This window comes from Ovis canadensis, chromosome 1 (genome assembly GCF_042477335.2).
Source record: "Ovis canadensis isolate MfBH-ARS-UI-01 breed Bighorn chromosome 1, ARS-UI_OviCan_v2, whole genome shotgun sequence".
In the NCBI taxonomy this organism is placed as follows: domain Eukaryota; kingdom Metazoa; phylum Chordata; class Mammalia; order Artiodactyla; family Bovidae; genus Ovis; species Ovis canadensis.
The window spans coordinates 52,869,567-52,886,846 of record NC_091245.1 but is presented as its reverse complement, the minus strand read 5'-3'; the positions used below and the strand labels follow the sequence as shown (position 1 = coordinate 52,886,846).

The window sequence follows — 17,280 nt, the reverse complement described above, 5'->3', positions numbered from 1 at the left end:
AATGCACAAAAACCACACCCGTCTAGTGGCTACTATATTAGCACAGATATAGAATACATCTATCCACAGAGAGTTCTAACAGATAGGGTGGCTCTAGATCCCTATATTTTTGGATATAAATATCCCAAACTACTTTTTAGATACAAACCATTAGGTATTTTCCCAGAACTACTAAATATCTAAAAGTGAATTACCTCAGTAACTTTTCCTCAGAATCTATCCTTTCTTTACTACCAGTGGGTCAACTACATTATCTTGCACCTTTTCATACAAGTCATAAACTTAGAAGTCACTCTTAACTCCTCTTTCATGAATCCAAACACCCAATCAGTAACCAAATCTAATTATAGAGACAGATATCTCACTAAAATTTCTCTCCATCTTCACTCCTATCTGGCCCATTTTAAGCACATATCTTCTTCAGCCTTTTTCAAAAGTCTTTGAATTATTATCCTTGTCTTCAACATGATGCCTCACTAATCAATTCTTCACATCCATCACTAGTGATCTTTCTGAAAAAGAAATCTCACCATGTCTCCCTTTCTGACAATTTCTCAGTGTCTCCCATATCCACCATAGGATAAAATCTAACATTTTTGTATAGTTCCCAGAAAGATAACACATTCAAACTAGGATAATCTGAAGAGTGGTTGATAAAGGGAATATTTACAAAGGGTTAGACAGAATATCATCATAAAGAAATGTGTAGAATCAAGACAAAATATGCTCCATTACTAACCTTAGGCTTAAAGGAGCTAAGGAAGGAGATGGTTACTAGAGACTGGAGACAAACAGGGTGGCTTCTTGTTCTCAGGTTACTTTCAGACTCTAATCCCCTTCTTAAACTTACTTCTCCTAGTTTTTCTCCAATTTCCTTCACTTCTATTTTCCTATATTCCCTTTACCTTCTCCCCTCTGCCCTCAAATTTATATCTCTCCCAGGCTTCTTTCTTAGCCCTAGATTCATATATTTAATTGCATCAATATGAATGTATGGATACCCCAAAGGTTCTTCACACTCAGCATGTCCACAGAAGAATTCACCATTTTTCCCTCTAAAAGTTGCTTCTCCTACAAAATTCCATTTATCAGGAAAAAGTAATATTATCTCTTCCAATCACCAAGCCAGAGATGTTTTTGGCATGGCAAAAAAACCTATCTGCCTCCCAGATTAAATACCTGCCTCCCAGATTAAATACCTGCAAGTACTCTAGGTAGAAGAAACAAAACAGATCACCCTACTGCTCTACCAAACTAAATTATTTGTAGTCTACAAACACAACATGCTATATCATACTTCTGTGCCTTTGCACATATTTTTCTTTCTTAAGAGAAAAATAAAAGTTTCTTCTCCATTTTTTTTTCTCCTCTTTCCGTTTAATTGACATAATCTTCAACACTACCTCAAGTTGAATTTCCTCTGCAAAATTTCTTTAGTTACTTTGTTCCCTTACTTATTAAACACCTCAATATCTATATGGAGAAGGAAATGACAACCCACTCCAGTATTCTTGCCTGGAGAATCCTATGGACAGAGGAGCCTGTCAGGCTATGGTTCATAGAATCGCAGAGGGTCAGATATGACTGAAGGTACTAAGCACAATATCTGTAAATAACTCAAAAATAATTATCTCTTAAAAGTTTTATAGATTTTTAAGTCTATCTTCCCTACTGAACCATAAGTTCTTTGAGAGCACAGAATATTATTATCCTCAGCTCCTAAGATAACTCAGCTCCCCGGTGGCTAGGTGGTAAAGAATCTAAAATACAGATATGGGAGAAAAAGTTTCAAACCCTGGGTCAGGAAGATCTCCTGAAGCAGGAAATGGCAATGCACTCCAGTATTCCTGCCTGGGAAACCCATGGACAAAGAAGCCTGACAGGCTACAGTCCATGGGGTCGGAAAGAGTCAGACACAACTGAGCGCACACTGAGCACCTAAGGTAACTATTTCATCAATTTGGGTCTTGGCTCCCTCTTAAATTGGGACAAAAGAAAAATCTATCTTACAGATTTACTGTAAGGATCAGAGATACAACGTGCTAAGTAAGAAGCTAGAACAGAGGAGCAGTCATTAATTAGTGGATGCTATTATTGTTGAAAATAAATAAGTGAGAGAACATTTCATGAAGGGGATTAACATACTGATAAACATGTATGTTGCCTTGAAGGAAGTGAAAGTAGGTCAATTAAGTTAGAAAGTAGGGTAATTATTAAGAAATGATGAGATATAAGACCGCAAAAACTGAAAACATATCCCAAGTGGACTTGGATATGCTACTAAAGAGTACAATTTTTTTACCTGCAAATAAGAGTCACTGGTTGAAGTGCCACGGGATGTAAGATTTTCATTTTCCATATAACTCTAGTGACACTGTGAGTAAGCTTAGAAGAAAGAAGCATTAGGAGTTGGAAGCAATAATTCAGACACAAAATTAAAAGGGCCTGTAATGGCACAGAGAAAAGAACAGAATTATTTAAAAGATAAAACTAGAACTTGTTAACTTTGGATGTTATGAGTGAGGGAATATTTGAATCATTGAAGTCTAAAGATTTTAAAAACCCAATGATTGAGATAAGAGAAACAGGTTGAGGAGCTGCAGAGAGATGAATTCAATTAATCATATAGTGAGTCTGAGGATGTCCACTGGTTCCTTACTAGAAACTTCAGAAGACAGTCTGAAACAGGAATCTAGGGGCAAAGATGAGATCTGGGCTGTGGTGATAATCACAGTCAGACAGAAGTAGCCTAGAAAAAAACCTCTAAGGACAAGCCAATAATTTGTAAACTAACAAAAGTAAGCATAGTTCTATGGAAGGTAGGCGAAAAACAGGGAAGAGTGGAATCAAGGAAATAAAATTAAGACAGTTCAAGACAAGCCTGGTGAAGAACATTAAACTGTGGGAAGTTTACATAAGATGAAGTGAAAAGTGACCACGGGATTTGGCATTTGTTACCTTACCAGTGAGTGGCAACGCTGTGTGGGCAAAAGGTGACGGTTTTGTCATGGAGAATCACTGACTATTAAGATAAACGAGTTGAATACTCCTTAAAGGGCATTTTTCACACTAAATGTATTATTCACCTCCATTAGAGAAAATGTTAAATCTGGTCTGTTCTCAAAGCTTATTTGTTTTCAAGATATACTAGAAGGACTTGGAGGCTCAGGAGCCAAGAGGTTTACCACTCCAATCACTAAACTCGTGCACAAATTCATTCATCTGTCATGGGGCGCGGGCGGGGGCACATTACCCCGGATATGAATATAGCCTGCCTCAGAACTGGGCCATCCGCCATCACGGCCTTGTAAGAAAACCAACGTGAGGAAGAGTCCAGCCCTTAAATCACTCAGACCCACTCAATTCGCAGAGCATTCCATTCCCAAACTCCAAACAGACACCAACTGAAACTTCTGTGGTAACCAGAGACCACGGTTCCCCGAACCTCCAGAAGTTCACACAACTCCTTGCCTTGAGGCGGCAGGGCGCTGGGCGGATGCCCAGGTAGACTGCTGCTGCCGCTCCTGTCACCCGCCGCTCCAGACGTGCCTGGTGGGGAAGACGCAGAGGCGGCTTGGGCTGAAGGGCGGCTCAGAGGAGTCTCCTGGAGTTCGAAATTGTAGCGGGGACCCTGGGACCGAGCCTCTGGTGAGCAGGGGGAAGCCGCAGGGACAGACGGAAACGTTAGTGATATGTCAGGCCGCAACATCCTTCAGAGCAATTCTGCTGTGGGACAAAGCGCCGCGGGGAAAGCGCGGTGCGTAGAGTCGCAGTGCGCACGCGCAGAGCACCCCCCCCCCCCCCCACAGTTTACCACGCCCACCAATATTTATCCCCAAAGACCAGTCCATGGAGTCGCAAAAAGTTGGGCAGGACTGAGCGACCGAGCACACAGGTGATTAAATGCTTCCTTTGTTAAAATGATTTAAAGACAGAACTGGAGAATGTACTCTCAGGTGTCCCGGTCCCGTCAACTGCTGCAGAATTTGGTCAAGCTTAAGGCGAGGTCAAGCTTAATCTCTTCTCTGGCTCAAATGCTAAAGAATGGCCTGCAATGCAGGAAACCTGGATTCAACCCCTGGGTCCAGAAGATCCCCTGGAGAAGGGAATGGCAACCCACTCCAGTATTCTTGCCTGGAAAACCCCAAGGACAGAGGAGCCAAAAGTCGGTCATGATTGAGCAACTAACACTTTCATAATGCGACGTAGATCCCCTCAACTAAACGGAATTCAGGGCCATCAACCCAACTTGTGTGTGTCCGTGCTCAGTAGTGACCCCATGCTATTTGTGACCCCATGGACTGTAGCCCGCCAAGGTCCTCCCTCCATGGAAGTTTCAAGAATACTGGTGTATGTTGTAAGTTCTTCCTCCAAATACAGCTTGGGAGTCTCTATTCCCATTACACCTTATTCCCCTTATCACAGGACATTCTGTGCTAATATTTCCGAGTTCAGTTCACTCTCAGTCGTGTCCCACTCTTGATGACCCCATGGACTGCGGCATGCCAGGCCTCCCTGTCCACCACCAACTCCTAGAGTTTACTCAAACTCATGTCCATTCAGTCAGTGATGCCATCCAACCATCTCATGCTCTGTTGTCCCCTTCTCCTCCCGCCCTCAATCTTCCCAGCATCAGGGTCTTTCAAATCAGTCAGCTTTTCACATCAGGTGGCCAAAATATTGGAGTTTCAGCTTCAGCATCACTCCTTCCAATGAATACTCAGGACTGATTTCCTTTAGAATAGACTGGTTGGATCTCCTTGCAGTCCAAGGGACTCTTAAGTCTCCTTCAACATCACAGTTCAAAAACATCACCTCTCCGTTGCTCAACTCTCTTTATAGTCCAACTCTCACATTCATACATGACTACTGCAAAAACCATAGCTTTGGCTAGACCGACCTTTGTTGGCCAAGTAACGTCTCTGCTTTTTAATATGCTGTCTAGGTTGGTCATAACTTTCCTTCCAAGAAGTGTCTTTTAATTTCATGGCTGCAGTCACCATCTGCAGTGATTTTTGGAGCCACAAAAAGTAAGTCTCTGTTTCCCTATCTATTTGCCATGATGTGATGGGACCAGATGCCATGATTCTCTTGAATAGACACAGTAATTCAACATGGTAGAGAAAGCAGGATTGAGAAAATACTCTTGACACCATTAGATGAATTCGGTCCATTACCGAATTCATTCAATTGTGAAATCAGATACAGAATATGAAACCACTCAGTCACCCACGTGTAGTGACCGCAGTACTCAAAACTTCCAATGATACCACTTATATAAAATTGTGTGCCATTCAATGGCTCCCAAACTTTCAGAAACACTGGTAATTCAACCCAAACTTAGTGAACTGTCAAAAAACAATGCCAGACACTTCAATAACATGAAAAGCAGACATTGCTCAATGTGTTAAGAGAAATCATCACTATTCACATGTAAAATTCTTTACTCTTAGGGTTATTATTGCAAACTTGCTTCAGCAAATTTCAACTTCATCAAGAAAAATGCTCACTAAAATACTTTTTCTGCAAGAACACAAGGATTAGTGTGTCAAGTATCAGCTTGTATTTCCTTACTGGGCAGGAAAAAAAATGCCAACAATCCCTTGGCATTCTGACATAAAATATTAAAAAGTGACTAAAGTGTTAGTCCAGATTGCAATCCTCATCTTAGTGAATTCTCTTCATTTACCTAACCCACTCTGTACCCAACTCATTAACCACAAGCATGAAATATTCCCAAATTTCAGCCATTTATTTTTATTTCATCTTTTAATTCCTATGTGGTTCATCAACTCTTTATCAGTAACATTCTCACTGACAAAGACCAATCTACATTAACTATAGTTATATATAACATATCAAGGGAGTACCCAGGAAAATCAGAACACAAGACTTCATCAGCTAAAGAGAGTTCAAGTTTGCTGTTATGAAGACATACAAGAAAATATACTGAAGCATAAACAAAAAAATCAGAGTAACAACAGCATTCCAGAAGGAGAGATACAATAAAGATCTTAATTTACAATATGTATAATTATAATTTATTAAAATTAACACAATTCATGTACAAAATATTAACACGGTAGTTTGTTAAGTTTTTTAAGCACTTCAACTACTGAAATGTTAAAACACAATAAAAACTATATTAACCAACTTCTCCATCAAGGGATCTAATCTAGCTCACTAGTTCAGGCTGAACATTCACTCTCCGAAGTACTTCTTCAGGCATGCAAAAAACAGGGCTAACAGGTTTAATCTGTTCTTCTCCCAAAAGTGACAATCCAGCAATTCCAAACAGAGTATGGAAAGGATCTACCTATTAAAAAACAAGAATTTATAGAATATTACAAAATGAAAACTTCTAAAACCCTGCTTTTGAACAGGGATTATACTGGAGCCCATTGCACTCTATATAAATATTCTCTTAAAATTTTCTGAAATAATGGTTTCAAACTGCACTTTTTAAACAGAGGACTTGGCACACACACTCATTTCTTAGGCATAAGTACTGTAAATGTGTTTCAGATCTTTCATACACTCTTTTTTGTGTGTTAATCACTCAGTCACGTTTGAATCTCTACGACCCCATGGACTGCAGCCTGCCAGGCTCTTGTCCATGGAATTCTCCAGGCAAGAATACTGTGATTGAACGTGGGTCTTAGGCATTGCAGGCAGATTCTTTACCATCTGAGCCACCAGAAAAGCACCTCAGTACACTTTTAAATGACATTTTAAAAGCATCCTTTCAAAGCAACACTTAAAAATACTATTTGTTCCCCACCAATTCCTAGTTTAAAAAATTTAGAACCCTTAGAATCTTAGAACAACGCTGAAAATTTTAACTGTTACATTAACAGTCCTAAGTATACTTGCCATATCTCCTGGCCTATCTGCAAATCCTCCTGTTTCTTCATCTTGACATGCTAGGATGAAACTGCGGAGCTTTTCTCTATCAATCCAATGAAGCCTTCCAATTATCTTTAGGGAAGCCAACACCCACCATGAATAGCATACATCTGGTAACTAGGAGGAAAAAGCCACAAGTTGCCACAAACGTATTTTCTAAATACCTGGGGTGGGAGGGGAATCAAGGGATATACTGACAATGCAGTGTTTGAAACACTGAAATCCAAAAATTGCTTAGAATTAAAAGATAATCATTGGAAAAGAGATCAAATGCTTCATTCCACAGAACTAGAATGTGAGTATGCAGGCATGCTCAGTCATGTCTCACTCTGCAACCCCACGAACTGTAGCCCACCAGGCTCCTCTGTCCATGGAAATTTTCAGGCAAAGAATACTGGAGTGGATTGCCATGTTCTTCTCTAGGAGATCGTCCTGAGCCAGGGATCGAACCATGTCTCCTGTGCTGCCTACACTGCAGGCAGATTCTTGATTCCACAGAAAACCATGCTAAATGTTCGTTTCAGTATTCACTGATAACCATCCATCCACCTTAATTTCTACATGAAATGAATGCCTACATCAGTCCCTTTTCCAAGAAACTGGTAGTAAGGCTTATAACTATGGCAACATACGTTCCACTGCCATGGGCAGCATTTTCAGTGCTGTCCAGGAAGGTATACAACTTGGTTTAAAAAAATAAAATCACCCTTGCTCATCAAATCATAACTTAAATGCAGAAGACCCCACACCTTGCACTGAATTTCAACTAGATCCCAGGATGATCCACAAGAACATTAAAAGCTGTCCTAGATCGTACGTGCTATCCCCACCCTCACCCATTTCCTAATTATTGAAAAGTTGCCCAGATTTTTCCATGGATTTTAACTAAGTACCACTTATGGTTTTTAAACTTATTCAGAAGTAACAAGCAAGCAAAATTACACAAAAATACAATGACCCAGAATAAAAGCATCACTATGCTTTATCGTATTTTAGCTCAAGGGCCTAAACCGAAGAACAGGTTTAGTATTTGTAAATGATTTTTAAAAACAGTATTGTGAAAGGAAAACGATTATGAAACTCATACTTGTCCATTAGTAATTTCAATGGAATACAACCACACCCATTCATTTTTTATTGTCTGTGGCAACAATGTTCTTCAGGGCAGCAGTGTAGCTGCAACAAGCCCATGAGGCAAAGATAAAAAATATTTACTACCTGGTCTTTACAGACCCAATTTAAAGTATGTGGAGAGCTAAACAGAATCGAGTTTTTCTTTAAAAATATTTTTAAATGAAAATGTTGTAATCCAGTTTAAAAGAAATCTTTCTTTTGGCAAATCCATTATCCTTTCCCATCTGTAAGTGAGCATGGAGATTTCTGTACAAGATCCAAGTGTTAATAGCGGCCTTTGATTCCCAGATATGTATAATGCACAACTGTGAGTGCCCAGTATAGTTTAAAGAAGTTTCATGTAGATGAAAAACAGAAAGCCTTCAAAAAGATTTTTATAAATTAAATTCTGAAGAATTCCTTCAGAAGGAATTTTATAAATAAGTATAAATTTTAAGAATTTATACTATGAATACAAACACATTTTAAAGCCCAAAGCCCAGGGTTATTTGTCAAGGAAAATCAAAAAGTACCAGGCAATCTTGTCATGACTGTCTTTTAAATGGACATCAGGATTAACAGGCATTTCAACTTTTGCTTTACTTTTGCCAAGAGCATTTTTAGAAGGTACAACTAAATTTTGCAAAGTATTAAAGTAAAAAAGCTCATGATCAATTTATAAGAGCAATACTACAAAACAAAAGGCAAAAAAAAAGCAGTCCTCACTCAAGTTTATAAAATTTAAAGATTAATCTTAAAAAACAATACCTTCTCTGGCCTTCCATTGAGTCCGCCTGATGGAAGCTGTCGTTCACAAAGCCACCAACCGAGTAAATCAGAATTTACTTGGTGCAACTGACTAGTAATAGCCAAGAATCCTGTGCAACAATAGATCTAAAATTACAGACATAAAGTACATGTGTATAATAGTTTTCCAACAATAACACTGCTTTTTAAAAAATCTACTTTAATTATTAAAGCTTCATTTTCTATCTAAAAATTTGCTGACAGTAAAAATCACAAACATAAACATCACATAGTTATTTGAACAAATCTGAAGCATACTACTAGGATCCAACTCTGCAATGAAAGACTACCACCAGTTTTTTCATGGCTAAGAGCTAGGTGTTTGACAATCGTTTACATATGCAACATCCTCTAACACAGGTGTTCAGGATAGGGAGATACAGAATGTTTTTTATCTGCTTACTGAAAATTAGAGAAGGGAATGACAACCCACTCCAGTCTTCTTGTCTGGAGAATTCCATGGACAGAGGAGCCTAGGGGGGCTATGGTCCATGAGGTCGCAAAAAGCTGTACATAACTGAGTAACTAACACACACACATAAAAACTAATGGGAAATCAAAATGTATTTCTGGTTAATTACAAAACTACTTATGTTTATCTGGGCCAGAGGATTTTACCAATAGGGGACTCAAAAGTCAGCAACTGTAAAAATGCCTACACTTTAATCTGGATTAATGTATTACCTGCCCAGCATGGGATTCAGAACCTGGTCTGCAACCGAATCCACCATCAAAGTTCATACATGATAAAACAAATTCGATTGCCTTTTCCACATTAATAGCATCCAACTTCCCCTGTAAACAGAAAACATGCCTATTAGATTCCAGAATAATCAAGAGTTAATCATTTCCAATACAACGTTTGAAACTTACCAATAGTGCCAACGTTGCCACTGCACAAAAAGAGAATCTTGTATCAATTTCTCCTAAAAATAGAGCAAACCAAAGCATTATGTGTTATCAGAGGCTTCTAATCATATTATATAAAGTTAATTAAAAATCTCTGTACAACTACCATAGTTATATTTCCAAAAGTTCAGGCCTAACATGTACTTCTACCATCCAGGAGGAAAACTACATGTGAAGTGTATATTCACTTACTTTACTTCTAAGGAAACTAAGTACTAGAAAATGGCTCAAAAGTACTGTGAATTAATTGCTTACAGAGCACCCAGAAAGATAAGGTGGCTAGTTAATTTCTAAGAATGATAATAAACTTACCCTATTATATAAAAGTAGATTTTCACATCCCATGAAGCAGCTGGTCTCTCCGGCCTGCACTGTATTCAGCCCTAAAGCAGAGATTATCTAGATTTATCAAGTAAAATACTACTCCCTCCCTCCACTCAAATATTCAGTAATTTTGTAAAGTTTTTTTAAAATTATTTTCCCCTTGCCAGTTAAGTTTTTAAAAAACTTTACAGAGCCACCAAATACTGGGGAAAAAAGTTTCACCTACCTTATCTTTTAGACTTGCCCTCTCTGTTCCAGTACTCCTGTATGCTGTTATAACTAGCACAGTGCATGCTGGAACTTCCAGCAGACCATTAACTCCAGTTAGACCAGCTGCTTAGTGGGACCTGAAAAAATGAAGAACTTATAATCTCCTTATAAACTATTAGCAAAGCCCCCAACTCATTATACTTTATAATCTGCAACCAAGCTTATTACTGTAATAAACACCAAAGCAAAACATTTTTCTATCGGTATTCTAGGAGCCATGGATTAAAGTGACATTACCCCAAATATCTCCAGCAAAAGAACCATCTTCTTTCTGTAGACTCTGAACATATTCCACAACTTTATTTATGTCAATAACATTAATACTATCATAGAGAGTAAGTATCTGTAACAGAAACAAACCATGGTAAGTAGATACCTCGCCACTGGTCAGTTTGTTCTAATGATGCTCTTCTCAACTACCTTCTAAGTTGTCAAGCATGCATGTCCTTTTGTCTATGCACCTTGAAAACTTTTCTCAAATATGTAATTCTATTACGGAGTAAAATTATAGGTATTACCAACAAGTCTTTAACCACTGTTAACACTGAGACTCATTTATGAAACTTATACAGACTTTAAACCCTTATTTGTGAATCTTCACAAATATCAAAATCAAAGCTAACTCCAGATGGACATCCCTGGTGGTTCAGTAGTTAGGATTCAGTGCTTTTACTGCCTTGACCCCAATTCAATCTCTGGTCAGGGAACTAAGATCCCACAAGCCAGAACAAGGCCAAAAAAAATTTTTTTTTTAATTTTTAAAAAGTCAACTCCATAGTAAAAAGCAAAGTCGTGAAATGGCAGAGTAAAAGCAGGGAACCATAGGCAGCTTGGCATTTCCAGAAATTAGATGAGAAGATGAAACTAAAGGGAGGAAATGGCCAGGCCATGTAAGAAAGCAAATGCCATGCAGGAAGTCTGACCGAATACAAAAAAAGCTGAATGAAGGAGGCTTCTACACATATTGTACACAGGCTTCAAGCAGTTTATATAATCCATTATGCTATGCACTGTTCTCTGAATAAGTTCCACGTGACAAATCTTTAGAATATACTACCTGCTTTAAAAAATGTTATCGTCAGGTAAGACTTAACATGTTTTCTATCGGGATAGGATATAAATCTATTGGGATAGGGTATAAATCTATTGGGATAGGGTAGGTCATGCTGTACAGTAAATAAATCAGATTTCAGTGCCTTAACACCAAAAGAATTTTTCTTGCTCAAAAAAAAAAAACTTCCACTTAGAGACTTCCAGACATTTACATATATGTAAGATAAACATTTTACTGTCCAAGGTCTCAGTGCCATTTTAGAATTTACATCAACTTTGGATTCAGCTAATACATGCCATCACATCATTGACCTTGCTTTGAAACAGATCTGAAAAGATATGGGTAACTTTTTACATAGATACTGATCCCTATTTTCAATTCTCTTACTCAGGTAACAGAATACACTACCAAGACTGCTGAATTTTCATTAGTATTTACCTGAACAGCACTAAGAGTATACAAAAGATGAGGATCATGTCCAATACTAGCACTTATTCCACCACACTCATGCTGACAAGACTTAATAAACGTCAGAATTTCTTCTCTATTCATGCGATGTAGTTGTCCCATGAGATCCATTACAGTGAGACCCCAATAGATGCCACTCATTCTCAAATATTCAGACATGCAATATTCCTAAAACACAGAAATTAATGTGTCAGTGTGAATTGATGTCAGTTTAAAGATACTCAACACAGAAGCTAAATACCCATACTGTTATATGGCTCTAACAACTCCACAGCTGCAGATTATTTATGGGAATTCATTAGTAGAGATGTTTCCCAACATGGTAAATAATTCAGCTCTTTCTAAACTATAGGGAAAATACTTTACTTCTAATTAAGCTGTTTAATTCAGTTTTCCCTAAGGATCCCAGAGATGAAAACGGGGAACATTGTTCAAGGTAAAACTTTTTCAAGGTCTCAGCGTAATTCTAGAGCTTAAGTGTTATTACACATCACCATAAACTCAGGTAATACATGCCAACACATCATTGACCTTGAAAGTAGCTCAACTACAAAAATAGGAATCTATTGGCTACCTCAAAATTCTGACATATCTGGACAGAAGGTAATCTACTTTGCCTGCCAAAGTCTCTACATAAGTATTGCTAAGAATCAAGGTTAACTCCCATGGCTAGTCAACCAGACATCATTCCCTGGTATGCAGGAGTTGGAAACCATTTTTAAGAAAAATACAAACCATCCTGACCAAATGATTTGACACGTTTACAGAACAAAAACTTTTCAACACAGAAGTATACATACGTAATCATCTTTCTTTGAGCCATAGGATGCAATATAATCAGCATGCTTCTCCAGTAACAGGCTGTCAGGTGCATCTGACTTAATGATAACATCCTTCTGCGGTGTACCCTTTCACACACGAGATTTCATAAATTTTTATCTTTTAATGTTTGACCTCAGAGCATACATTTCAATATACATATGAACTCTTATTTCATCTTGCCATATAGACGCTTTCAATTTTAAAAGTAGCTGACGAAAAACAACTAAAGTTTTCATAGTTTCAGGTATTCTTCAGGTCTCAGAGTAATTCTAGAGCTAAAGTAGTAATAATCAACTTTAGATTCAGAATACATGCCAGCTCATCATCGACCCAAAAAACTACCGTCCTCATCTCGGCTGAAAAGTTAAGTAAAACTGACTGAAAATTTTCAACTTATGGTTTACACGTGGCAGAAAGCAAGCTAAAGCATTAAACCTATCTGTCCCATAATCTGCAGTTGAGTTCTCTAGTGAGAGTCCATTAATCTTAAAAACCCAGGTTTCAAAGCACCTTCCATGCAAGCCACAGTTCTTTATCAGGTTAACAATTCTTTTCCAGCTTTAGTCTTAAGTTTCTGCATTTGCAACAAGCCCCCGGGTGATGACTGTTCTTGCTCTAGTGCGGCACATTTTTCAGCTACATCTTTGTGACTGAAGCTACATTTTAAGTAGTTCGAGATCATTACCAATAAAAATGAAGTAGTAAATTTCCTTCATATCCCATTAAAACTTATTAGAACGAGACCCCATACCATTAACAATTCCAAATATTTCGAGCCACATATACACGGCTATATGGAAGCTAAGAACTAACCGGCTTTTGTGGGAGGCCAGGAGATTAAGAAAGAAAGTCGTCGAACACCGAGCCCCGCCCGATAGCAGGAAGTCCGGCCGCAACCGCACCCGCGATATCAGCAGAAAACGCTGAGTAACCCTTCACATTGTCTATGAGCCCTCAAAATACCTTCCAAGGCCTGTGTTTTAACCCAATCATTCTCCAATACTAAGAAAACTACCCACTAGTGACTTAGGAGCTTAAATATTACCCTATCCATTCTCCTATGGACACATCTAGACAGCAATACAAAACACGTCCACACTCACCATGACTGAGAGCGAAAAGAGAACTTAGCTCGTCAGTGGGCGGACTTAGCAGGCAAGCGCCTGCGCAGAAGCGCTCCTCAGGCCCCCTCTCCGCCCCGACATAGCTGACCACCGTTCTCGCCTGAAGGAAGCAGCAGTTCCGCGGCTGCCCTAGGACCCCAACCGACGGCTCATAGCTGTTCTCGCTGCCTGCGCCGAAAATCTCTGGCGCCAATTTTCTCCTCTCGTTATCGCCGCAGTTTTAAGACAGTTTTAAGGAATATTTAGGGCTTCGCTAAATACTACACAATAAACTGTGGAAAATTCTAAAGGAGATGGGAATACCAGACCACCTGACCTGCCTCTTGAGAAACCTGTATGCAGGTCAGGAAGCAACAGTTAGAACCGGACATGGAACAACAGACTGGATCCAAATAGGAAAAGGAGTACATCAAGGCTGTATATTGTCACCCTGCTTATTTAACTTATATTCAGAGTACATCATGAGACATGCTGGGGTGGAGGAAGCGCAAGCTGGAATCAAGATTGCCAGGAGAAATAGCAATAACCTCAGATATGCAGATGACACCACCCTTATGGCAGAAAGTGAAGAATTAAAGAGCCTCTTGATGAAAGTGAAAGAGGAGAGTGAAAAAGTTGGCTTAAAGCTCAACATTCAGAAAACGAAGATCATGGCATCCGGTCCCATCGTTTCAGGACAAATAGATGGGGAAGCAGTGGAAACAGTGGCTGACTTTATTTTGGGGGCTCTAAAACCACTGCAGGTGGTGATTGCAGCCATGAAATTAAAAAATGCTTACTCCTTGGAAGGAAAGTTATGACCTACCTAGACAGCATATTAAAAAGCAGAAACATTACTCTGTCCACAAAGTTCCGTCTAGTCAAGGCTATGGTTTTTCCGGTATGGATGTGAGAGTTGGACTATAAAGAAATCTGAGCACCAAAGAATTGATGCTTTTGAATTGTGGTGTTGGAGAAGACTCTTGAGAGTCCCTTGGACTGCAAAGAGATCCAACCAGTCCATCCTAAAGCAGACCAGTTCTGGGTGTTTGTTGGAAGGACTGATGTTGAAGCTGAAACTCCAATACTTGGCCACCTGATGCAAAGAGCTGACTCATTTGAAAAGATCCTGATGCTGAGAAAGATTGAGGGCAGGAGGAGAATGGGACGACAGAGGATGAGATGGTTGGATGGCATCATCGACTCAAAGGACATGGGTTTGGGTAGACTCCAGCAGTTGGTAATGGACAGGGAGGCCTGGTGTGCTGCAGTTCATGGGATCACAAAGAGTTGGACATGACTGAGCAACTGAACTGGAACTGGAAATACTACTTTAAAGAATCCACCTGCAATACAGGAGACCCAGGTTCCATCCCTGGGTTGGGAACATCCCCTGGAGAAGGGAAAGGCAACTCACTCCCATCCTTCTTGTCTGGAGAATCCCATGGATAGAAGATCCTGTCTGGCTGCAGTCCTCCATGGAGTTGCAAAGAGTTGAATGGGACCGAGCAACTAACACTTACCAGGGATTGAGGTGCTTCCCAATCTGCCTGTAATGTGGGAGACCTGGGTTCGATCAGTGGGTCTGGAAGATCCCCTGGAGAAGGAAATGGCAACCCATTCCAGTATTCTTGACTGGAAAATCCCATGGATAGAGGAGCCTTTCTGGCTATATATAGTCCACAGGCTCGCAAAGAGTCTGACTCAGCTTAGCACATATACACACATGGCTTCCCAGGTGGCACTAGTGGTAAAGAACCTGCCTGATGTAGGAAACAAAAGACTGGGTTTGATCCCTAGGTCAGATAGATCCCCTGGAGGAGGGCATGGCAACTGACTCCAGTGTTCTTGCCTGGAGAAAGCCCATGGACAGAGGTGACCTACATTTTAAGTAGGTCATGATCATTACCAATGAGAATGAAGTAGCTAATTTCCTTCATATGTCATTATGATATCCCATACAGTTCATAGGGTCTAAAAGAGTCTGACAGGACTGAGGCAACTAAGCTAGTAATATTTAAACAATGGAATAACTTAAGAACTCATTTATTCTTGAGACTCTTCGAAAATATGAAATGGACAGTAATTAAGAGAGTTGTGTGTAATTAGTTCAGTTCAGTTCAGTTCAGTCGCTCAGTCATGTCCAACTCTTTGTGATCCCATGAACTGCAGCACGCCAGGCCTCCCTGTCCATTACCAACTGCTGGAGTCTACCCAAACCCATGTCCATTGAGTCAGTGATGCCATCCAACCATCTCATCCTCTGTCGTCCCCTTCTCCTCCTGCCTTCAATCTTTCCCAGCATCAGGATCTTTTCAAATGAGTCAGCTCTTCGCATCAGATGGCCAAGTATTGGAGTTTCAGCTTCAACATCAGTCCTTCCAACAAACACCCAGAACTGGTCTGCTTTAGGATGGACTGGTTGGATGTCCTTGCAGTCCAAGGGACTCTCAAGAGTCTTCTCCAACACCACAATTTAAAAGCATCAATTCTTTGGTGCTCAGATTTCTTTATAGTCCAACTCTCACATCCATACATGACTACTGGAAAAACCATAGCCTTGACTAGACGGACCTTTGTGGACAGAGTAATGTCTCTGCTTTTTAATATGCTGTCTAGGTTGGTATTAAATTTCCTTCCAAGGAGTAAGCGTCTCTTAATTTCATGGCTTCAATCACCATCTGCAGTGATTTTGGAGCCCCCCCCCACCCAAACCCCACCAAAAACAAAAAACTGTTTCCACTGTTTCCCCATCTATTTGCCATGAAGTGATGGGACCTGATGACATGATCTTAGTTTTCTGAATGTTGATCTTTAAGCCAGCTTTTTCACTCTCCTCTTTCACTTTCATCATGTAGTTAAGTGTTCAGTAAATATTTTGGGGTGAATGTTTCACGTTCCCCTCCTGTTTGCCTTGGCCATTACAGTTGAGTCTCTCACCTACTCCTCCCACTTCTTTACGAGGACACTGGTATCTGAAATATTTGGTACTTACCTTCAACAAAGAAACACCCAGGTTCCTTTTAGGAGCTTTCCACGGAAAATTTGGGTTTGCTAGGGGTGATCACACAGCTGTTATCAATTCTTGTTTCTCACGACTGTCATGACTGTCACGACTGTCATTAGAGTGTACTGGCACCCCCACATCTTTAAAATTGCTTTCATTCAGTAATCATTTGGAGAAGGGTTCCTGACACAGTGACACATGTGGGTTATCAATAACTGAGAGCGTTTTGAATCTGTTGTGATAATAGAGTTTATTATTTCTCCTTGTAGTTTTGTTGATATTCCAGTTTATAGTTTGAGGGTACTTTACTAAATGCATATTAGTTTGGTGAGTTGAGATTTTTTTCATTAAGTGATGACTGTCTCTAGCCCTAATATTTTTTTAGTTTAAAAAGTCTGCCTTGTTAAATAGTGTGCATACCTGCCAAATGGCTTCAACTCTTGAGACCCAATGGGCTGTAACCTGCCAGGCTCCTCTGCCCATGAAATTTCCCAGGC

General features: G+C 39.6%; 2 protein-coding genes and 3 non-coding genes across 8 annotated transcripts in view; all 5 read right to left on the bottom strand.

The window, feature by feature from the left end:
* Positions 1 to 3,755, bottom strand: part of MSH4 (mutS homolog 4) — an 86,721-nt gene extending 82,966 nt beyond the window's left edge. The window contains exon 1 of the mRNA XM_069594877.1: positions 3,472 to 3,755. Within this exon, the coding sequence (XP_069450978.1) occupies positions 3,472 to 3,709 (238 nt within the window). The 5' untranslated portion in view covers positions 3,710 to 3,755. The remainder of the gene's footprint in view (positions 1 to 3,471) is intronic.
* Positions 3,756 to 5,731: 1,976 nt separating this feature from the next.
* On the bottom strand, positions 5,732 to 13,842 carry RABGGTB (Rab geranylgeranyltransferase subunit beta). 4 transcript variants are annotated; one of them, XM_069594890.2, is made up of 9 exons: positions 13,777 to 13,842; positions 12,652 to 12,759; positions 11,822 to 12,019; positions 10,567 to 10,672; positions 9,700 to 9,752; positions 9,511 to 9,621; positions 8,788 to 8,913; positions 6,874 to 7,023; positions 5,732 to 6,316 (listed from the first exon to the last, which is right to left on the bottom strand). In XM_069594890.2, exons 1-9 carry the CDS (start codon positions 13,777 to 13,779, stop codon positions 6,176 to 6,178), a joined length of 996 nt encoding a protein of 331 aa, XP_069450991.2. In that variant the 5' UTR covers positions 13,780 to 13,842; the 3' UTR covers positions 5,732 to 6,175. The 4 variants fall into 4 exon arrangements, with proteins under 4 accessions (XP_069450991.2, XP_070148598.1, XP_070148599.1 ...); XM_070292497.1 differs by having other exon boundaries at positions 5,732 to 6,312; positions 13,777 to 13,830; XM_070292498.1 differs by having other exon boundaries at positions 9,700 to 9,719; positions 13,777 to 13,830.
* LOC138431626 (small nucleolar RNA SNORD45) lies at positions 11,624 to 11,695 on the bottom strand. The gene has a single exon (XR_011253778.1). It is a non-coding gene; the product is annotated as a small nucleolar RNA SNORD45 (small nucleolar RNA).
* On the bottom strand, positions 12,301 to 12,383 carry LOC138431627 (small nucleolar RNA SNORD45). The gene has a single exon (XR_011253779.1). It is a non-coding gene; the product is annotated as a small nucleolar RNA SNORD45 (small nucleolar RNA).
* Positions 12,926 to 13,004, bottom strand: LOC138431624 (small nucleolar RNA SNORD45). Its single transcript, XR_011253776.1, has one exon. It is a non-coding gene; the product is annotated as a small nucleolar RNA SNORD45 (small nucleolar RNA).
* Positions 13,843 to 17,280: the final 3,438 nt, after the last annotated feature.

Excerpts from the sequence above, each read along its gene's own strand:
- RABGGTB (XM_069594890.2), bottom strand. Across the intron at positions 10,673-11,821 it reads ATACTCTTAGTGCTGTTCAG|ATACTTACTCTCTATGATAG; the intron begins GTAAATACTAAT and ends TTTCTGTTACAG. Across the intron at positions 9,753-10,566 it reads TTTTGCTGGAGATATTTGGG|GAGAAATTGATACAAGATTC; the intron begins GTAATGTCACTT and ends CTCTATTTTTAG.